An 18,511-nucleotide genomic window follows, 5' to 3' on the forward strand; every position below is an offset into this window, starting at 1 on the left:
TGTGAGGTGTATAATAAATGGATAACCATAGTACACAACTGGTGTACGATGAGTTTTATTGCACTCACTGGTTTTGTGACATCGTATTCGATTGGTCTTGCTGGCTAGTGGAATACAACATCACACAATTAACTTGTGCAATCATGTAGTATTAACTATTAAGCAGAATAGAAACTAAGGCCTTTGAATGCTTTCTAATATCCATTTCCTGGGTATTATTATTTTGATCTCTTCAGAGATCTGGCAAATGTTCCCAGAGAGGGAGTGGAGCATGTGTTATGGCTAGACTGACCCCATATCTGGTGCCCCATGGCCACCTCATATTATTCTTTTAAGAGGTTAAAGCCACTCAACTTATTTGGCACAGTGAATTTAAGTATAAATAAGAAACACATTTTATCTATGCCAATTAGAATATATCTGATGATGACAAGGTAGTTATCCGTCTTTTTTGCGCTTTAAAACTTAAAAATAATCACATTTGTCGAAATGGACATATACGTCTAGAAATCTCACTTTCGGTTTTAAAAGCGGTATCGTTTGAAAAATAATAAATTACTTGCTTACTAGGCTATAGATTAATTTTATCTACGCCAATTAGAATATATCTGGTTGTTACAAGGTAGAAATCCATATTTTTTGCGTTTTAAAACTGAAAAATAATCGCGTTTGTCGAAAGGGACGTATACATATAGAAATCCTACTTTCGGTTTAAGAAGTGGTACCGTTTGAAAAATAATAAATTACTTGTTAACTAGGCTATAGATTTAATGACAATTTTACACACTTTCAAATTTCATGAATCTATATGTATTGATTAACGTATTTCATTTCAAGGTCAGAGGCAATGTGTGTGGCTTTAATAATAATGATGAATCCGTTAAAACTTTTATTTGCAATTAGTAATATAGAACTGAAAATAGCACAGACACAACACATAAACAATATAACAATTTCTCTTTCATTGGTAAAAAGAGCTTAATATACATACGAGGATTAATAATACCTGAACAGATAAAGCAGAAACAACTAATTAACAACACTAAACTAAGTTTAAACTTTATCATTTACACATGCAGCTATATTATAAAATTAAATGATTGGAGGTAACTAAATTTTTTTTTTTTTAATTAACAAAGTAATAGCAAAGTCCTATGAAGGTTCATAGCTGACAATGACACTTAAGTAAAAATGGGTTGATTAACTTGTAAATTCTATGACATTCATAAGGACCCATACACAGTAGTCACAAAAGCTCATTAGGGAATACTTATGGCAATTCCTTACATGCAGATTTTCTTATGACACGGGGCTATTTTGTGTCGATGTATTATTACAAATGCTTTATACGAGCAAATATTGCTTAAATGGTTAATATGTTTTTATTTGTATGCAGAAACATGAGGCGTGTCAAATAATGCATGCATATGCAACCACTTACCCCTAAAAACTAATTCCAAAATGTTATATTTTCTTTGCAACAACTGTTTTAACTCTAAATTTGATTTACTTGAAAACGAAAGTAGCCATCGCTCTTGAACCCAGCTTGTGAATTATACTGACAGAGTCAGGCACATAAATATCCAATCAACAATAACAACGATGTTTAAATAAATGTAAATGAAAAATACTTATCATTCTGATTGTATTGGAATTAGTTTTTAGGGGTAAGTGGTTGCATATGCATGCATAATTTGACACGCCTCGTTGTTTTAAAGGAATAGGACGCGAGCTATCGATTAAGGGGCAAAAAACTCAAAAATATTGTTTGAAAGTCTGTCTAAGATTTATTCGGGTTGACATACTGACTGGAAATATTGCTTGGTTATCGACCGACTGAGTTAACGGCTGGACAGATTTTTTTTAAGTGAACTTTTTTTGAAAGGTTACCAAATTACCCATAGGAGGATCAATGGATGCTTTTGATTAAAGCTACTTTTTTGCAGCCCGCAAAGACAGGTCTATGATAAATTCTAGTTAATGACCTTGTTATGATTCCAATATCAGAGGGTGGGGATTTTTTTCATGGCTCTTTGTCAATTTTTTTCTCGTTAAACATGATTTTATATAATTATTTGAATATATTGGGCTCCTAAAAAAAAAAAATACTATCCAGGGTACGTTTCTTCCATCTTTGATGGCACATAGAATAACATTTGTAGTATAGAGCACAGAACAACAATCTTGTACAAATGTGGCTGTAAGATAAGGGTATGAAATATGCGTGTCAAGACTAGTATTACTTTTATTTTATGAACACTGTTTTGATCAAGTGTGATAAATACATACTGTTCCGAACTAGTAACAAATTATGTGAATGAAAAATGATACAAATACCAAGGAAACGAAGTTTGCTGTAAACAAAATGATACAATCTCATGGAAACACCACGCAATTTGTTTTCTTAATGAAATCTCATGATACTTTCATAAGTTTTTTCCAAGCAGTAATAAGCCAGGTTTTTTTTTCCACTTTTTTGGAAGATAGCCCATGGCTTTGGAATTGGGAATTTTATCGGCATTTTCATGAAATTGGGAAAATTAATTCATTAGCCTTTTTTTCCACACAAAAGTCCACTGATTAGGGAAATACTAAATTTGATTTAACTCTTTATAATCATTCAAATTAAAAGAAAAAAATCATATAATACTTTCTTAGATGTAATTGAATTGAAATTGAGATAAAATACACACAAGACTTCTTTCAAAAAAAAAACAAAAAAAAAATTATTTTTTTTTTGGCAATTGGGAATTTTTTGCCACATTTTGGGAAAAAAGTATACTTTTTGGGATTGGGAACATAGCCAAATTTCGGCTATAAAATCGGGCAAAAAAAAACCTGTAAGCATTTGGCGTCTTTGTATGGGCAGTGGAACACAATAGCCATGATGAACTCTGGTCACTTCACAAAGATTGGTCACTATTCATAATTTGGTGCTACACATTTTGGTCACTATACTTTTGGGGATTACACAAATTGGGCATAAACATAAACTACACAATATTTGTCTTGTATTGTTTGCATTTTTGTACATAAATTGAAGAGACCTAGAGAGCAATTCTTGTTACTGATGAAATGTTTATTCATACAGTACATCTAGTACCATAATTATGTTCCATATAATTACTGGGCATTAAACAAACAAGTACAAATGTGGTCATTTTACTACACCTGCTCTGTGGACTTCAGTATTGAATAAGTAAATTTATATCTCTATTCTAGTTTCATAGATATCTCTTAAACAGTTTGATACTTAACCTGTTTACAGGGACTTGTTCACAGATCTCCGTAAAGCCACTACCCAGTAAATATGTTATGAACACAATTTATTCTACAATGTGTCAAATAGTCTTTACTTATTATAATAGCACGAAAGAAAGTTCAAGTGGATTGAAACCCCAAATGTCTCAAAGTAAAAGCTAGTATGCTTCCACTAAACAATGCAGGCAGTATAATGTATCAGCAAATTACATGTATAAAGAAAATGCAAGTAGAACATTTTCCAAATTATCAAGGAAAAATGTAGATGAACCAATATTTTAAACATTTTTGCTAGTGAAGAGTGTTATTTGGATTTTAAAATATAATGTATACATTCTTTTTTTAATCTATGACAATTATTTTGAAAATCATCAGTTTACCAAACTGTGAACAAGTCTGTAAAGATTTTATTTTCGTCTTACTGGGTATGTAATTATTCTGATGATTCTATAAGTCTAATTCTTTAAACATTCAAAGCATTCCAAGATTGTGAATCACTGAAAAAATCCGCAACCCTCGTCATATATTTAACAACTTTATCAACTTTCATGCACAAATAGGTTTGAAACATACAATTTAAATTTAAAAAAGGATATAAACAACATATACTTAATAGCAAATTTTAATTGGACGAAAACTCATGGTTATGGCATTATATATGTGAAGACAGTGATTATTTTAGATATATAAAAACCCATTTAAAGGGATATAATAAACAAATACTTGTTCAGGCCAATACAGTAGACTTTCCACAACATTAAAGTCTATTATATATTTAAAAAAACATGTATTTTAGTGATATGAATGAATGTACATTAATTAATGATTAAACAAGTTTATCAAATCCAGGATTAGTCTTTAGCTCAGGAATATGGCAAAAAATTATTGTATTTTCTGCTTCTAAAATTTCTAAACAAAATGAACAATATTCAATTGAGTAACAAACATGCCATTTTTAATTCAGATACACAACAAGGCATTTGATCACTAACAACTCACACAAACTGCCCATTTCTTTGGTTTGTTGCCATTGGTCTTTTGCACAGTAATACTTCAACATTATTTCAAGCTCTCCTCTTCAGCCATGCAACGCCATTAAGCACATGAGGACAAAAAACGTCTGATAGACTTCATCACTGTTACTTCTCATCCTTAATTGATGAAAACGTTTGATTTTGGCATCTTAAAGAAAGTGGATGTTTTCAATTATGACCATGGTCATGAATCACAAAGGTTATATGAATTAATGGTATCTACTTATAAACTAGTTGTTGTTGTTGTTCAACTTGTAGACGTTCTCCGGTACACTACTCTTTTGGATGTATTTCTGAAAAATATAAAGTGCTCACAATGTTAAAAATATTAAATAGTGAGTGATATAGCAACTGTAAGTTAAGCTATGCATCACAACTATGATTCCTTCCTGTTAATTAAAATTCCAATCAGTGCTAGCTAAATAATTAAAATTATCTATCAATATTTACCATCTGTATTTATAAAAAGTCCATAATAAAGACAATTAACAACACCAAACTGAGTGTACATTGCCATGGTGTTTATGGTGTATAGCTAACAGACAGTGCAATTCGTTTTAAGTATCACGGTATAACAACGGTCCTAAAATATTCGGATTGGACAAACAACTATAAACCTTAATATTAAAGTTTGAAGAGGATTGATGTATTTTCTAATATATTCCACACAAACTTTTACATGCTTTTGAGAGTCATATTCATTTACAGGAAATAACAAAGTATAAATATCAAGCATCAAATTGAAATTTATAGATCTCAAGAGTTGTCTACTGTTGTCTAACTTTGACTTCATCAATAGTTTTGAAGCATCATTTAGTGTTCCTTTCATACAATTAGACCAACAGCAATAAAAACATCCCTTTCTGCTTAATTGCATGTGCTAAACATAAGGGTATTGTTTAGGGATGGGACCGAATATTCGAATGTTTGAAAATCGGCTGAATATTCAAATCCAAAATTGATATTGGAATATTCTATTTTTATGCAAAGATACTTCTTAATTCGAATAATGACAAACGAATATTCAAATATCATTTTCAGTATTCATTCCCATCCCTAGAATTGTTATTGATTGTATATACACAACATATATTACTCATCAACTCAGAACCCTGAATGCTTTTAACAATCATTTTACAAATTTAAAGCATACTTTATATGTATAATGACTATTATCTTATTTATTACATTTCATGCTAAGTAGTACAGATAGACCCATCACCATGCTGTATAGTGAAGCTGGCATTGGAGCTGGTAGGAGCTTTTTCAGCTGTACATGGGGCAAACAACTGAGGAAATACCCCTGCACCGCTTTGTCAGCTAAGTTCAAAAGCAAATAACTGAGAAATATGAGGATCACTGGAGTCTTATAAATCCACAGTTCATGTTTCAATTATATAACATGTCAATTATATTACATGAAGCTCATGACCCAACAGAGTGACTCGTACATACCCAACATCAAACTTTGTTTGTAAAATCATCAGTGAAGAAAAACAATGAAAATGTATCTTAGTAGAATGTTATCTTAAAAGGACCTACAAAAAATTGTTTGGGGTAAAAACTGGGACACAATTTAACAAACAATGTTAACAATTAAAATCAGCAATATAGGAGATAAAGACTTAAAAATCTTAAGATCGTGGTTGACAGTTAAATATTCAAAATGTTTAGTTACATAACTTATGGTATGATAGTAACATTTTTAGTGTGGCTCAGTATAATATGGTAAGAGAGTAAAAGTTTGTTAACAAATTCAGAACTAGAAATATCCAAGTGAAGGCATAAAGAGGATTACATTGGTAAAAAATTTACCTATTTGTGACAGATAACATGCTAAATTAGACAGTCAAAATATTACGGTTTTGCTTTTTTTCAAAAAGAAAACCGAAGAGTTCAAGTATCAGAAATAAAAGGAAAACTAGTTCTTGATGTTATAATAGTTGGATTTTTTTTTTCGTTTTCAACAGTACATTTCAGTCAAGGCATAAGTTAACAAACTCACACTTCTCTCCTGCATTAGCTGCTTTACCAGTACTCAGTGTAACCTCTGCAGGTAACTGACAACTGCCTTTAACCCTTTCCCCCATAAGAAGCAAAGTGAAAATGGCTTTTGCAACCAGCATAAAACCAGAACAGCCTGCGAGTAACTCGCAGTCTGTTCAGGTTTTATGCTGTTTGCTGCTTATCAGTATCTAAGGGTTGTAAATGATGCCTTTAAAACTTGAATTTCGTAAGAAAGGTCTTTAAATAAATGTAACTTTCTAAGGGACTACAAATGTGTCAAAAACACATGTCTATGTTGGAAAAGGTTAAAACTCGATTCAGGGGTAGTAGTAGAAAGGCCAAAGAAAGAATTTCATGCCCCATCCCCATATCCCAAGTTATTTGGCCAGGACTAGGAATGAACCGCCATACTGATATTTGTTGTCCAGCATTCTACCAACTGTGATCACCTGTCCAGTAATAATATTGCTATATTACATAATGTACATATCGTATTGTAACATACAAATACATTTCAGATGCTCATGTAAAAATGTATGATGGCAGCCAAGACACATAAAGCTATACTGCAAGTCCTTTGGCGTACATGGTAAATGTGATACAAGTATACTTAAAGAATGTACGTGTATACCACTGCGATTCCACCCTCAGAGGGGTTCATACAGCGGGGATACGTTCCACATACTCTCCGATATTTGACCATCTACTATATTGCTGAAATCACCCGCGCTAAGGGCACAAAATCAAAGAACGAGGGTTTAGTGTGAAATTACATATAAGCTTCCCGTTTCTTTATGATATATATGACTTTCATGCAGTACCCTTGATTTCCACCTATGGTTGATTGGAAAGTGATACTGGACAACTATGTTGAGAAGCAAAGCCATCCTAAATACTAAAGTTAAAACACAAACATGATGCCATTTTATAAAAGCATAACAGCCAGCAATTCCTCCATATTTTCTGTGTAACACTGTATTGAAATGTTTTATATACACCCATTTGTGTAAAGAAAAAGGCCAGAATATTATTAAATTAAATATAAATTTATGTTTTGAAAATTTAACTCCCTTAAATTCTCTCCTTTTAGATAAATAATAAAACAAAGTGCCCAAACCACAATCAGAAATTAGTCTTAGTGATGTGGTAAGATATTCAGATACTTAAATAAGAGTCAGCAGAAAAAAACTTGTTGCAAAGATAGTTGCCATATATACAGAGCCTAAATTTACCAATTTGCATTTCCATTATCATTTCCAGATAAAAAAAGGATTTTTGGGCTGTCGTCACTTGCACAATAAGAATCAAATTATTTATTTTGGAAAAAAGTGATGGAAATTTATATGTTAAATAATATTTAAAATCAATATTCTATGAGTAATATGATTGACAGACTGCACAGGCTCATCTGGGATGACACTTTACATGCATGCATTAAACCCAGTTTTCCCAGATGGCGGCCCATTAGTTTTAGATATTTAAGGAAAACCTCAACAAGAGTTTGATTGAGAACAAGATAAATAAATGTTAAAAGTTACAATAACAAAGTTTCAATTAAGACAATTTAAACGAGAAACAAATAAATAACACGGTTTCAATTTAGCCCTTAAGAAAAAGAAAACAAATATATAACAAGGGACAAAATTGTCACAAAACCAGGTTTTCATTGTGAAAAAAAAATCTGATAAAGGGAGAAAACTCAAACTGAACTTTTGAAATGAACAAACAAAATAAACCCCCTTTGTAAGTTTGTTTTTTTTAAAAATCTATTTTTAGTCGTGGCGACCTTGACATTGGAGATATTGATGTGATTCTTTCGTGCGACACACCGTCCCATGATGGTGAACAAATGTGCCAAATGATTTTAAAATCTCACAATGAATGACATAGTTATGGCCAGGACAAGCTCATTTATGGCCATTTTTGACCTTTGAACTCAAAGTGTGACCTTGACCTTGGAGATATCGACGTAATTATTTCGCGCGACACACCGCCCAATGATGGTGAACAAATGTGCCAAATGATTTTAAAATCTGACAATGAACGACATAGTTATGGCCCGGACAAGCTTGTTCCGCCCGCCCGCCAGCCCGCCAGCCAGCCCGCCAGCCAGCCAGCCAGCCCGCCCGCCCGCATTCGCCAATCTAATAACCAGTTTTTTCCTTCGGAAAACCTGGTTAACAAAGTTTGAATTTAGCCCATTATGAAAGAAAACAAATACATGCTCATGAAATAAAATTTTGAAAAGCATACATTGTAAAATTAATGATAGACAATTAATATACTCACAACCAATGTTTTCCTTATTTCAATACAAGTCAACCCAAGAACTGCAATTGTGGCAAAAGTTTGTTCTGATTATAAAAATTCTTTATTTGACAAGGGCTATGTACCTGCCAGAAAACCGGTTCTGAAAACTTGATATACCCACTTCAAAACACTAACCAATTATGCCCTGTAAAAGAATCAATCAATATTTGCTTTAGAAAGCAACTAAGTTTGCTTTTCAGCAGACACCTCCCAAATATTGTGTCTTGTTCTGAGAAAATTGGGCTTAATGCATGCGCGTAAATTGTCGTCCCAGATTAGCCTGTGCAGTGCGCACAGGCTAATCAGGGACGACACTTTCCGCTTTTATGGTATCTTTAGTTTCAAGGACGTCCCTCCTTACCAAAAATCAAGTTTAGGCAGAAAGTGTTGTCCCGGATTAGCCTGTGCAGACTGTACAGGCTAATCTGGGATGACACTTTACGCACATGCATTATGCCCAGTTTTCTCAGCACACGACTCGATAAGATGCTGGAATATCTAGAACCTGCATCTGGAATACATACATGGTACATGATAATACATATCTGGTGAACTTTTCATTATTTGCCAATATTCATTTACAAGGGCCCATCAAACATGTGTTAACGGCCCTCATATTATCCCTTGTAAATGTGGCAAAAATACAGTACATCCTACACACCACAAAAATTCTGTGCAAATTATCATAACATAAACCATGAGAGCCATGATATAAAAAGTAATCATTAAAGCATGTTTTATGATGTCTAAAGGCAACTGACAATAAAAAGCTTACCTTCAGCATTAATTTTTGTGCTCAGCTGAGCTTACAAGCTTCTTATAGTCATGTTTGCATTTTTTTGCAGGCAATAACCATTTGTCATGTAAGATGTACTGGCTTTGACTACCATGCAAACAAGTTTATACCTTGTTACAGATTGATTAATAAAACCCGCTCCCAAAGTAATGACCCATATGCTCAACATCAATGGCAGAAAAACAAAAAGCATGTTTGTTAACTAACAATCAAGATTTTCCTCAAACAGCAGACCCTTTATTCCCCCTTAAAAATTTATGTTGAATCACCCATCTGTAGATTTGCAGTTGAATATAGCTAGATTCTTAGGACGCATCATGCATTACCTAGTTAAAGGAACACAAGTTTCAATATTTCATTACATTAAGTTATATAATTTTACACTCCTCTATTTTCATCACCAAAAGCAGATGAAGTGTACTTATCCAAACTGAGTGAAATTCTACAACAGCCATTGGTTATCGCATCGTCGGATACCCACGACTAATTCATTCCATTACTCTCCAGCATTAGCCGTGGGACAATATAAGCAATACACGCCGTTTTGACCTTAACTGTAACCTTTCAGTAGACCAATGAAATTGCAGTTTCTAAAAATAATTTCACTTTGGAAGTGTCAATGCTTCGCCTGGATAATTGCAATTTGATACACCAAGCTTTTCCATCCACCTGTCCAAGTGCTAAAAAAGACATCGCGCCCATGTAAGAGACTAAAGATACTTTTACTCTGAAAGTCGTTTAAATTCTCAATTTTAAAGTATACGCGTGCACTACGAAATTCCATTTCTACGGACGACGCAATTTTGACAACAAACCCAAAGCCTCTATAGTACGAGTTGTATCATTGGTAAAAAATATCCTCATGAAACCGTGAGGGATCCAATGAAATTACTGGATTTGACACACCCTAAAACGGTGAAAAGAGCTGGAAATGTCCCACGGTCTATAAATGGAGAGTAACGGAATGTGTCGAACGTGGGTATCCAACAATGTTGGTTACTGGTACATGTAAAACTTCAGATTTCTGCCACCATCAGTTGAGCAAAAGGATCATATTTTAGTTATTATGTGTCACATTAAGCCAACCATTCCAATCATTTTTCTGACTGGACATGACAATATTTGTGATGACAATTTTTTTCCTCTCATGTACTTTATTGTACAGTCTAGAGTCCTGTATAAATATCATATTTTAAGCAAACCCCTTGATGAAAATACTGATATCTGCACTAGAATTACCCGGTATGGATTTCTTTCCTTATTGACTCAGGTTAATTCAATCAGTGAACACTCAGACGAATTCAAATATAAAGTTGGATTTATGTGACACATTAGGAAGTGTAACATTGTCGCTGCAAAACTAGCGCAGTTGTTGACACTAACAATGTCACAGCAACTAGCATATAATCAATATTTGTCCCACTATACTTGGGGTGTAAAAGCAGGTGACAAAAAGGTTACCAAACGGAGGTGACACTAAATCGCTTGAGATTTGGTGCAACATTCTGGTTTCCCTGGTAACCAATCTTGCCAGATCTGAGTTAGAATAACAAAGAGTTAAACTGTGAACAAACATGGGCTGATGTTTCACAAAATTGCAGTAGAACCAAATGGTAGTATATTGAGTAATAAATAACACTAATTTTGACTGAGAAATGCATTGTTAATTTCAAACATTAAACTTAACATAATAAATTTCAATGTTACAAACCTATTAGGTTACTTTTCTGAAACATTAATTTACTTTTTATTGCATTTAAAAGAGTTACTGCAGCAAAGCTTATAGTAGCAAGATAGAAAGATTTGGGTGTTTGCAAGTTTATCTAGAGTTAAATCTGTGTTAACTTTACAACACAAGAGTATAACCAAAGAAACAAGTACCTGATTTGCGACATTTACAGTAGCATTTAAGAAGTTTTTTTAATCTAATGAAAGGTATTAATAACAATTAACACTGATCTTATATATTTCCAAATAAAATAACCATAAGAACCTGACCAGATCTATTTGAATTATTTCTTCCCAAATGTTTATTTTTCAATTTATTATAATATTATAAAGACATAACTTGTATGGTACTATGAGAGCTATACACATTGCAGAAATATGGACCTGGCAGTTTTTTTAGATACACTTCAACACCATTATTTCGAACACTGATAATCCGAAGTCACCGTTATTTCGAAGTATTTTTCGGGTCCCGATTTTGGTTCTTGTTTGTTTGATGTAAAATTTCATTGTTAATCCTAACTTCGTTATACCGAAGAAATCGTTAATTTGAAGTCATTCTGTCGGTTCCAACACTATAATTCGCACCTTATTATCAATCTTCAATCCGAAGTCAAAACGTAATTTCACACCTTTGTCGTCTGCCCATGGCGCGTCAAAAGCCGCTAATTACCCCTTTGTCTTCTGCGCTTAAAGTGTTAATTTTATAATGTCGTCAAAAGCAGATAATTAATATTTACTGAAACAAAACACGTGTCCAGTTAAGTGCTGATAACGCCGGTGTTCAGAGAGACATCATGTGTTATTTAAAAAAAGTATTCATCTGTATCATGTATGACAATTTGTTCTATTCATTATATTTTATATGTTTTGTAATTAGTGAAAAATCAAAAGAAGAAAAAGAATCGTTTTATTCCTCCGTTTGTTACAAGTAGAAATCTATTGCAATCTGACTAGTTAACGTTTTTAAGTAAAACAATTATTTATAGTAGCGTGTAACCGAACCATGCAAATTCCACAATGTTTTATTTTTACAGAATCAAAGATTAAGTCTTCTGTCAAATGTTAATTTCGAATTATCGTTAATCCGAAGTTTTTTTAACAGTCCAGACGACTTCGAAATAACGGTGTTGAAGTTTACATAAAGCCATTTAAGCAGTCTCTTAAGCATATGAAACAAGATGTGTTTGTGAAATACAATGTCCCCCTATATGACGTTTGACATTGAAGGATGACCTTGACCTTGACCCTTCACCACTCAAAATGTGCAGCTCCTTGAGATACACACGCATTTCAAATATAAAATTGTTAGCTTCAATATTACAGAAGTGACATTACATGAGCAATTTTGACCCATATATTTGACCTTGAAGGATGACCTTGACCTTTCACCACTCAAAATGTGCAGCTCCATGAGATACACATGCATGCCAAATATCAAGTTGCTATCTTCAATATTGCAAAAGTATTCATAAAATAAGCGATTTGGGCCCCATATATTTGACCTCTGACCTTGAAGGATGACCTTGACCTTTCACCACTCAAAATGTGCAGCTCCATGAGATACACATGCATGCCAAATATCAAGTTGCTATCTTCAATATTGCAAAAGTATTCATAAAATAAGCGATTTGGGCCACATATATTTGACCTCTGACCTTGAAGGATGACATTGACCATGACCTTTCACCACTCAAAATTTGCAGCTCCATGAGATACACATGCATGCCAAATATGAAGTTGCTATCTTCAATATTGCAAAAGTATTCATAAAATTAGCGATTTTGGCCACATATATTTGACTTCTGACCTTGAAGGATGACCTTGACCTTTCACCACTCAAAATGTGCAGCTTCATGAGATACACATGCATGCCAAATATGAAGTTGCTATCTTCAATATAGCAAAAGTTATTGCAAAATGTTAAAGTTGGCGCAAACCAACCAACCAACAGACCAACCAACAGACAGGGCAAAAACAATATGTCCCCCACTACTATAGTGGGGGACATAACAATAAAATCTTTATTTTTCGAATAAGAACAAATAATCACACAGAATTTGAGAATTTCTTGTAGAAATAGTGAAGATGTCTCTAAAAGTGAAGATTGATTTGCCAATTAACATCATGTGGTTTGTTTTACATGGCTGGCATGTGTCTACAAAGAACTATATATTAGCTCAGATAAAAAGAATGAGTGAGTCTTATGTTTTAATCTTAAAGCAGATCGATATAAGCAGCTTGACAATCTTATTCTTCCCATTGTGTTCATAGAGAATACTCGGTCGGTGCCGAATAAAGCAAAGTTTATTTTGCGAGACTTAGAAAATCTGAACCACGAGCCTTGGTCGCGTTTTTTCATGGGAGGGTTTTTGTCCTCCCCCGTTTTTTTCATGGGAGGGTTTTTGTCCGTCCCCATTCATTCATGGGAGGGTTTTCGTCCGGCCCCTATAAAACTGACGGGAGGGTTTTTATCCGGGAGAGTTTTTGTCGGGCATTCTATAAACAAAGCTCCAAAATTGTATGTGGTTGTTTGAACTATGTAACATGCAACGATCTGGTCTGTTAGTGAATAAGGTTATTAAATATTGGGCATGTTTAATTGCTTTTTCAATTTGTTTTATGAAGCATTCAACTGATGTGCAATTTGGAAACTTTGCATGTAAGTGTTCAACTGATGCGCAATTATGATAATTTGCATGTTTCAAAATTAATTATTAAATGTAATTTACGAAGTGTTCAACTAATGTGCAATTTGGATACTTTGCATGTTTCAAATGTTTTGATGTTCTTTATGAAGTCACTGCAGGGAATCACGTGATCACAAAAGTACATCGTACGCACAAAATGGCGGAAAAAGCTCTCGCTAAAAGGGACTGTCAACCAAGTCAATGAAGAAAAGAAAAGTTGTAAAATACCATATTTTTTTACATTGTTTATTGTTCCTGAATGTTTGTAAAAACTACAGAAAATTAAGAAAAACGACAATTACCAGAGTACATAAGGCGACTTAGCGGGTAACTTTGCGCATAGTTATCATTTATTTGGATATTATAAAATATGAGAATACCTTGATTTTCGTCATTAAGCGAGAGCTTTTTCTGCCATTTTGTTCGTACAATGTACCGTAATTACTCTATGTTTTCGGACACTCTAAGTTTTCGGACCCCCCTTATTTAGCAAAAATAATTATTTTTCGTGACTCTTTATTTTCGGACACACGAGTTTTCGTCCGTTTTTTATGTCTCTAAGTTTTCGGACAGTATATTTTACAGCGCTATCTTACCAAATTTCGAACCTGTTTTCGATATCTTATGACACTTTGATCATGGGGTTTTACAACCAGATTAACATCATAAAACATTGCGGGTGCGTGCCTGAGGGCAATGGACCATTACATTTGCGTTATTGGGTAAATAACCTTGTAAACCGGTATTAAACAATGGTTTCGCCACATAGCATAAGCGTTATGACAATTACCAGGGGTAGTGCCAATTAACAGTTCAATTATCTACCGCAATGGTACTACCCCTTTTCAGTAAAATTACTGTGACAAATACTAAATGTTTCAAATTGTGATGCACCCTATTACAAGTTTTACGAACAATGGAAGGTGTTATACAACAACTATCGGAAATGAACAAACAAAGAATTCATAGTTTGCTTTTTTATTGCGTTAATTACAGGTTCATACAAGCGTGTATCGGTACATCACCAGCTCAATTTTGAACTCGTTAGTCAAAGTACAACCTTGAAGTAACTATCTGTCAAATAAATTAAGCATTTACAATTATTTTAAATGCAGTGCAAACATGTATAACTGTAATTTATACTATTCGGCATGGTATTTTACAAGCGCGTGCTATTACCGGTAGTCGTTGATACAATTGACGCTATTTGCGAACACTTCCATTTTCGACTCTTAAGTTTTCGGACACCTGTATTTTGTTAATATTTTTCGTATCTAAGTTTTCGGACACGAAAAATTATTATTTTTAAGTGTCCGAAAACATAGAGAAATTACGGTACTTTTGTGATCACGTGATTCCCCGCAGTGGAAGTTTTCAACTGATGTGCAATTTTTGACACTTGGCACATTCAAAAGTGTCAATGTTATTGACAAAATGTTCATGTGGTGTGCATATTGGACACATGACATGAAGAAACATGTCAAGGGTATTTATGAAGGGAAGTGATGTTCCATATTGGACACTTGACATGAAGAAACATGTCAAGGGTATTTATGAAGGGAAGTGATGTTCCATATTGGACACTTGGCCTGAAGAAACATGTCAAGGGTATTTATGAAGGGAAGTGATGTTCCATATTGGACACTTGGCCTGAAGAAACATGTCAAGGGTATTTATGAAGGGAAGTGATGTTCCATATTGGACACTTGGTATTAAGAATCTCAAGGTGCTTTATGAAGTATTCAAGCGCAATATTGAACAATTGTCATTAAGCAACATATTAAGGTTCTACATGAAGTGTTCAGGTACGATATTGAACATATTACTTAAATAAACATGCAAATGTTTTTTTAACTTATTATTCATAAAGAATATTGACACAAGACATGAATAAACATGTCAAGGTTTTAGAGTGTTTATGGACAAATATTTAACAATGGGCTTGAATCAACCTGTCATTTTTTATGAGTGTAACAATGTGCAATACATAGGCACTAAGCAAGTGGAAACACTCCATGGATTTGTATGCATGAAAATTAATTATTGAAGTTTATTATATTTAACACAGAAAGGGAAGGGTTGTGCTATAACCTGGCATGACAGACAGCACATAAGGTCTTTTTTGACGTGATGTATTATAAATTATGGAACTTGGGCAAAAAAACAACAACAATACTTAACATATATAGAAAATAGAACGGGACAAACTTGAAAGGAAGAAAAATTAGGATGGCAATAGTGGAAGAATAAACTAAAGTGTTAAAAGGTAACACAAAAAATACTTGCTTCAGATAATTCAATAGCCTATAACACGGGGAAAATAACAAAAATAAAATGATAACTGGAATCTGCATATACTGATTGCTGTGTCCCACAAGCAAAGTAAGCATGTGAAACAAGCCAAACTGGAAAATGTTAAAAGCTATCAACAATAAATGACATGTCATGCAACTACTTCAAAAATTCATAATGCATTCTCATTCACATAAGCTCCTAATTAAATTAAAACATATTTTCAAGACAACATGGTTGAATTATTATTATTAAAATTGCATAAAATGTCATCACTAGACAAACTAAGCTATATTTGTACAATAAATGGCGTAAATATTTCTAAGTTTATAATACCTCTTACAGAATACTTGCTTTTCAATGGTTAAGTTGGTTCACAGACCGAGTAAATTTCCATACTATGTGAATAGCAATTAATAAAGAATATATACAACATGTATATTTAAACAAGAGCTGTCCTCATATGCCCCCGAAAAATGCTTTGATAGAAGTTATGAGCATTTTTCGAAACCTAAACGCAGATTTGGAAACCTTAACATGGACCCTAAGGTCAAGGGGGTCAAAATTTGAGAGCGTATTGAATGGCCTTGTCCATGTACACATGAATACCAAATATGAAGGTTACATCTGAAGCAACCTGGAAGTTATGAGCACTTTTCGAAACCTAAATGCAAAGTGTGACGGACAGATGGACAGACAGACAAACGGAAAGTGCGATCACTATATGCCCTTCTTTGGGGGCATAAAAAAGAGTAAAATCTTCTTATTTTAAGATAAGCATGAAATATTAAAGACTAGATCTTAGAATAATAAGAAAGTTCCATGTACTTCGAAAAAATGTAAGTGATACCTTTGGTCAGTGAACTTAGAACTAACAATCAGCCCATTGTAGTTAACATATTGAAAATTATTTAAAACCATTTTTTTTCCTTTTTTTTTTTTAATTAAAGGTTTTTTTTAACAAAAAAGAAACAACTGCCTCCAAGTTGTTTATACTACAACCATTATTCCTTTACAATCAATGTTTGAAAAGAGGTATAAATTAAGTCAAACCACAAAATCTCAATACACTGCATCTTCACTATATAGCAGGAATAGTGAAATGCATTGGCATACACAACATCAAACCACAACATCAAAACTGACATTGTCTGAACCAACTATTGCTCAAATATGCTATGGTTTATGATAGAGGGAGATTATGCTAGCAAAACTTTGTACTCATTAATCATTTATTAAACATAATTGGTTCTAATGTCTGCATAACATTTCAACCAATAAAATGGCATGGTTGAATAGGACATACATTTGGTGAGAACTAAAATTAAGTCTTATTTTTTCAATCCAGTAAATTAAAAATGATCTTTTTGAATCTATTATAAGAGAATTAAATATTACATATAATTTCGTAAGTCAGCAAGGGCTAAATCAATATCCATGAAGACAAACTTTCGATAGCATTTTCCCCTCCTATTTTTTACATTATCACTACTTTAAACACCTATAAGAAAATGCAAAGTAGACAACACGTCAGTCAATGTAACACCTACTTCCTATGTTGGCGTTCCTGGTTCTTCTTCACGATGGTTGCCTCCGTTTCCTGCAGAACTTGACGGACCTGTTGAGCCTGGCGGAGGTCTCCGTTGAGCTCGAGCTCGGCTATCCGTGAGCTTAGGTCCTCACGCTGATCTTGCAAATCTTGCAGGCACGAGTAGATATCATTGTCCTCCTCCTGGCAACCACAAATATAGTAGACAGAACTCATTAACCCTCTACCACTTAGATACGCTTTTTGACAAATTTGTAGTCCCTTAAAAATTTACATTTAATTAAAAACCTTACCTACTAAATTCAAGTTTTAAAGGCTTCATTTCGAAGCCTTAGTTTCGAATGAGCAGCAAACAGCATAAAACCTGAACAGACTGCGAGTTACTCCCAGGCTGTTCTGGTTTTATTCCGACTGCAAAAGCCATTTTCACTTTGCTTCTAATGGGGGAAAGGGCTATAGGGCTACTTTATTGTATGTATGATACCAATATGTATCATAACTATTATGCGGAAGGAATTTGAAAACTGGCACAATTCAATTTAAATGTCCTAGGAAAAAAAATATATACATGTATATGTAGTTGTTAAATATATAAGTGTTGGGATAAGGTGCTGAGAACAAATTTCATGGTAATCCTGCTGATATAAGAGGTACCCCCAAAATGTGTACATAAAACCACCAAACATTTGAAATTCCTGAACTTTCTTAACCAAATTTACTTTGAAATGTTTCCTGATGTCTGCTTCATTACATCTGGAACGATGGGCATACATGAACCTTGCCCTGGCAAAACAAAGCTCAATACATGTGCATGAGTCGTCCTAGATTAGCCCTTTGAGTGCTG

At 33.6% G+C, this 18,511-nt stretch overlaps 1 protein-coding gene across 1 annotated transcript in view; it reads right to left on the minus strand.

Moving 5' to 3' along the window:
• Positions 1-876: 876 nt before the first annotated feature.
• LOC127846016 (1-phosphatidylinositol 4,5-bisphosphate phosphodiesterase gamma-1-like) overlaps positions 877-18,511 on the minus strand; it is a 148,009-nt gene continuing 130,374 nt past the window's right edge. Inside the window, exons 33-36 of the mRNA XM_052377197.1 lie at positions 17,669-17,850; positions 16,113-16,130; positions 10,870-10,944; positions 877-4,588 (exon numbers count right to left, since the gene is read on the minus strand). Coding sequence (XP_052233157.1) covers position 4,588; positions 10,870-10,944; positions 16,113-16,130; positions 17,669-17,850 — 276 coding nt within the window. The 3' untranslated portion in view covers positions 877-4,587. The remainder of the gene's footprint in view (positions 4,589-10,869; positions 10,945-16,112; positions 16,131-17,668; positions 17,851-18,511) is intronic.

This window comes from Dreissena polymorpha, chromosome 9 (assembly GCF_020536995.1).
Source record: "Dreissena polymorpha isolate Duluth1 chromosome 9, UMN_Dpol_1.0, whole genome shotgun sequence".
Lineage (NCBI taxonomy): Eukaryota > Metazoa > Mollusca > Bivalvia > Myida > Dreissenidae > Dreissena > Dreissena polymorpha.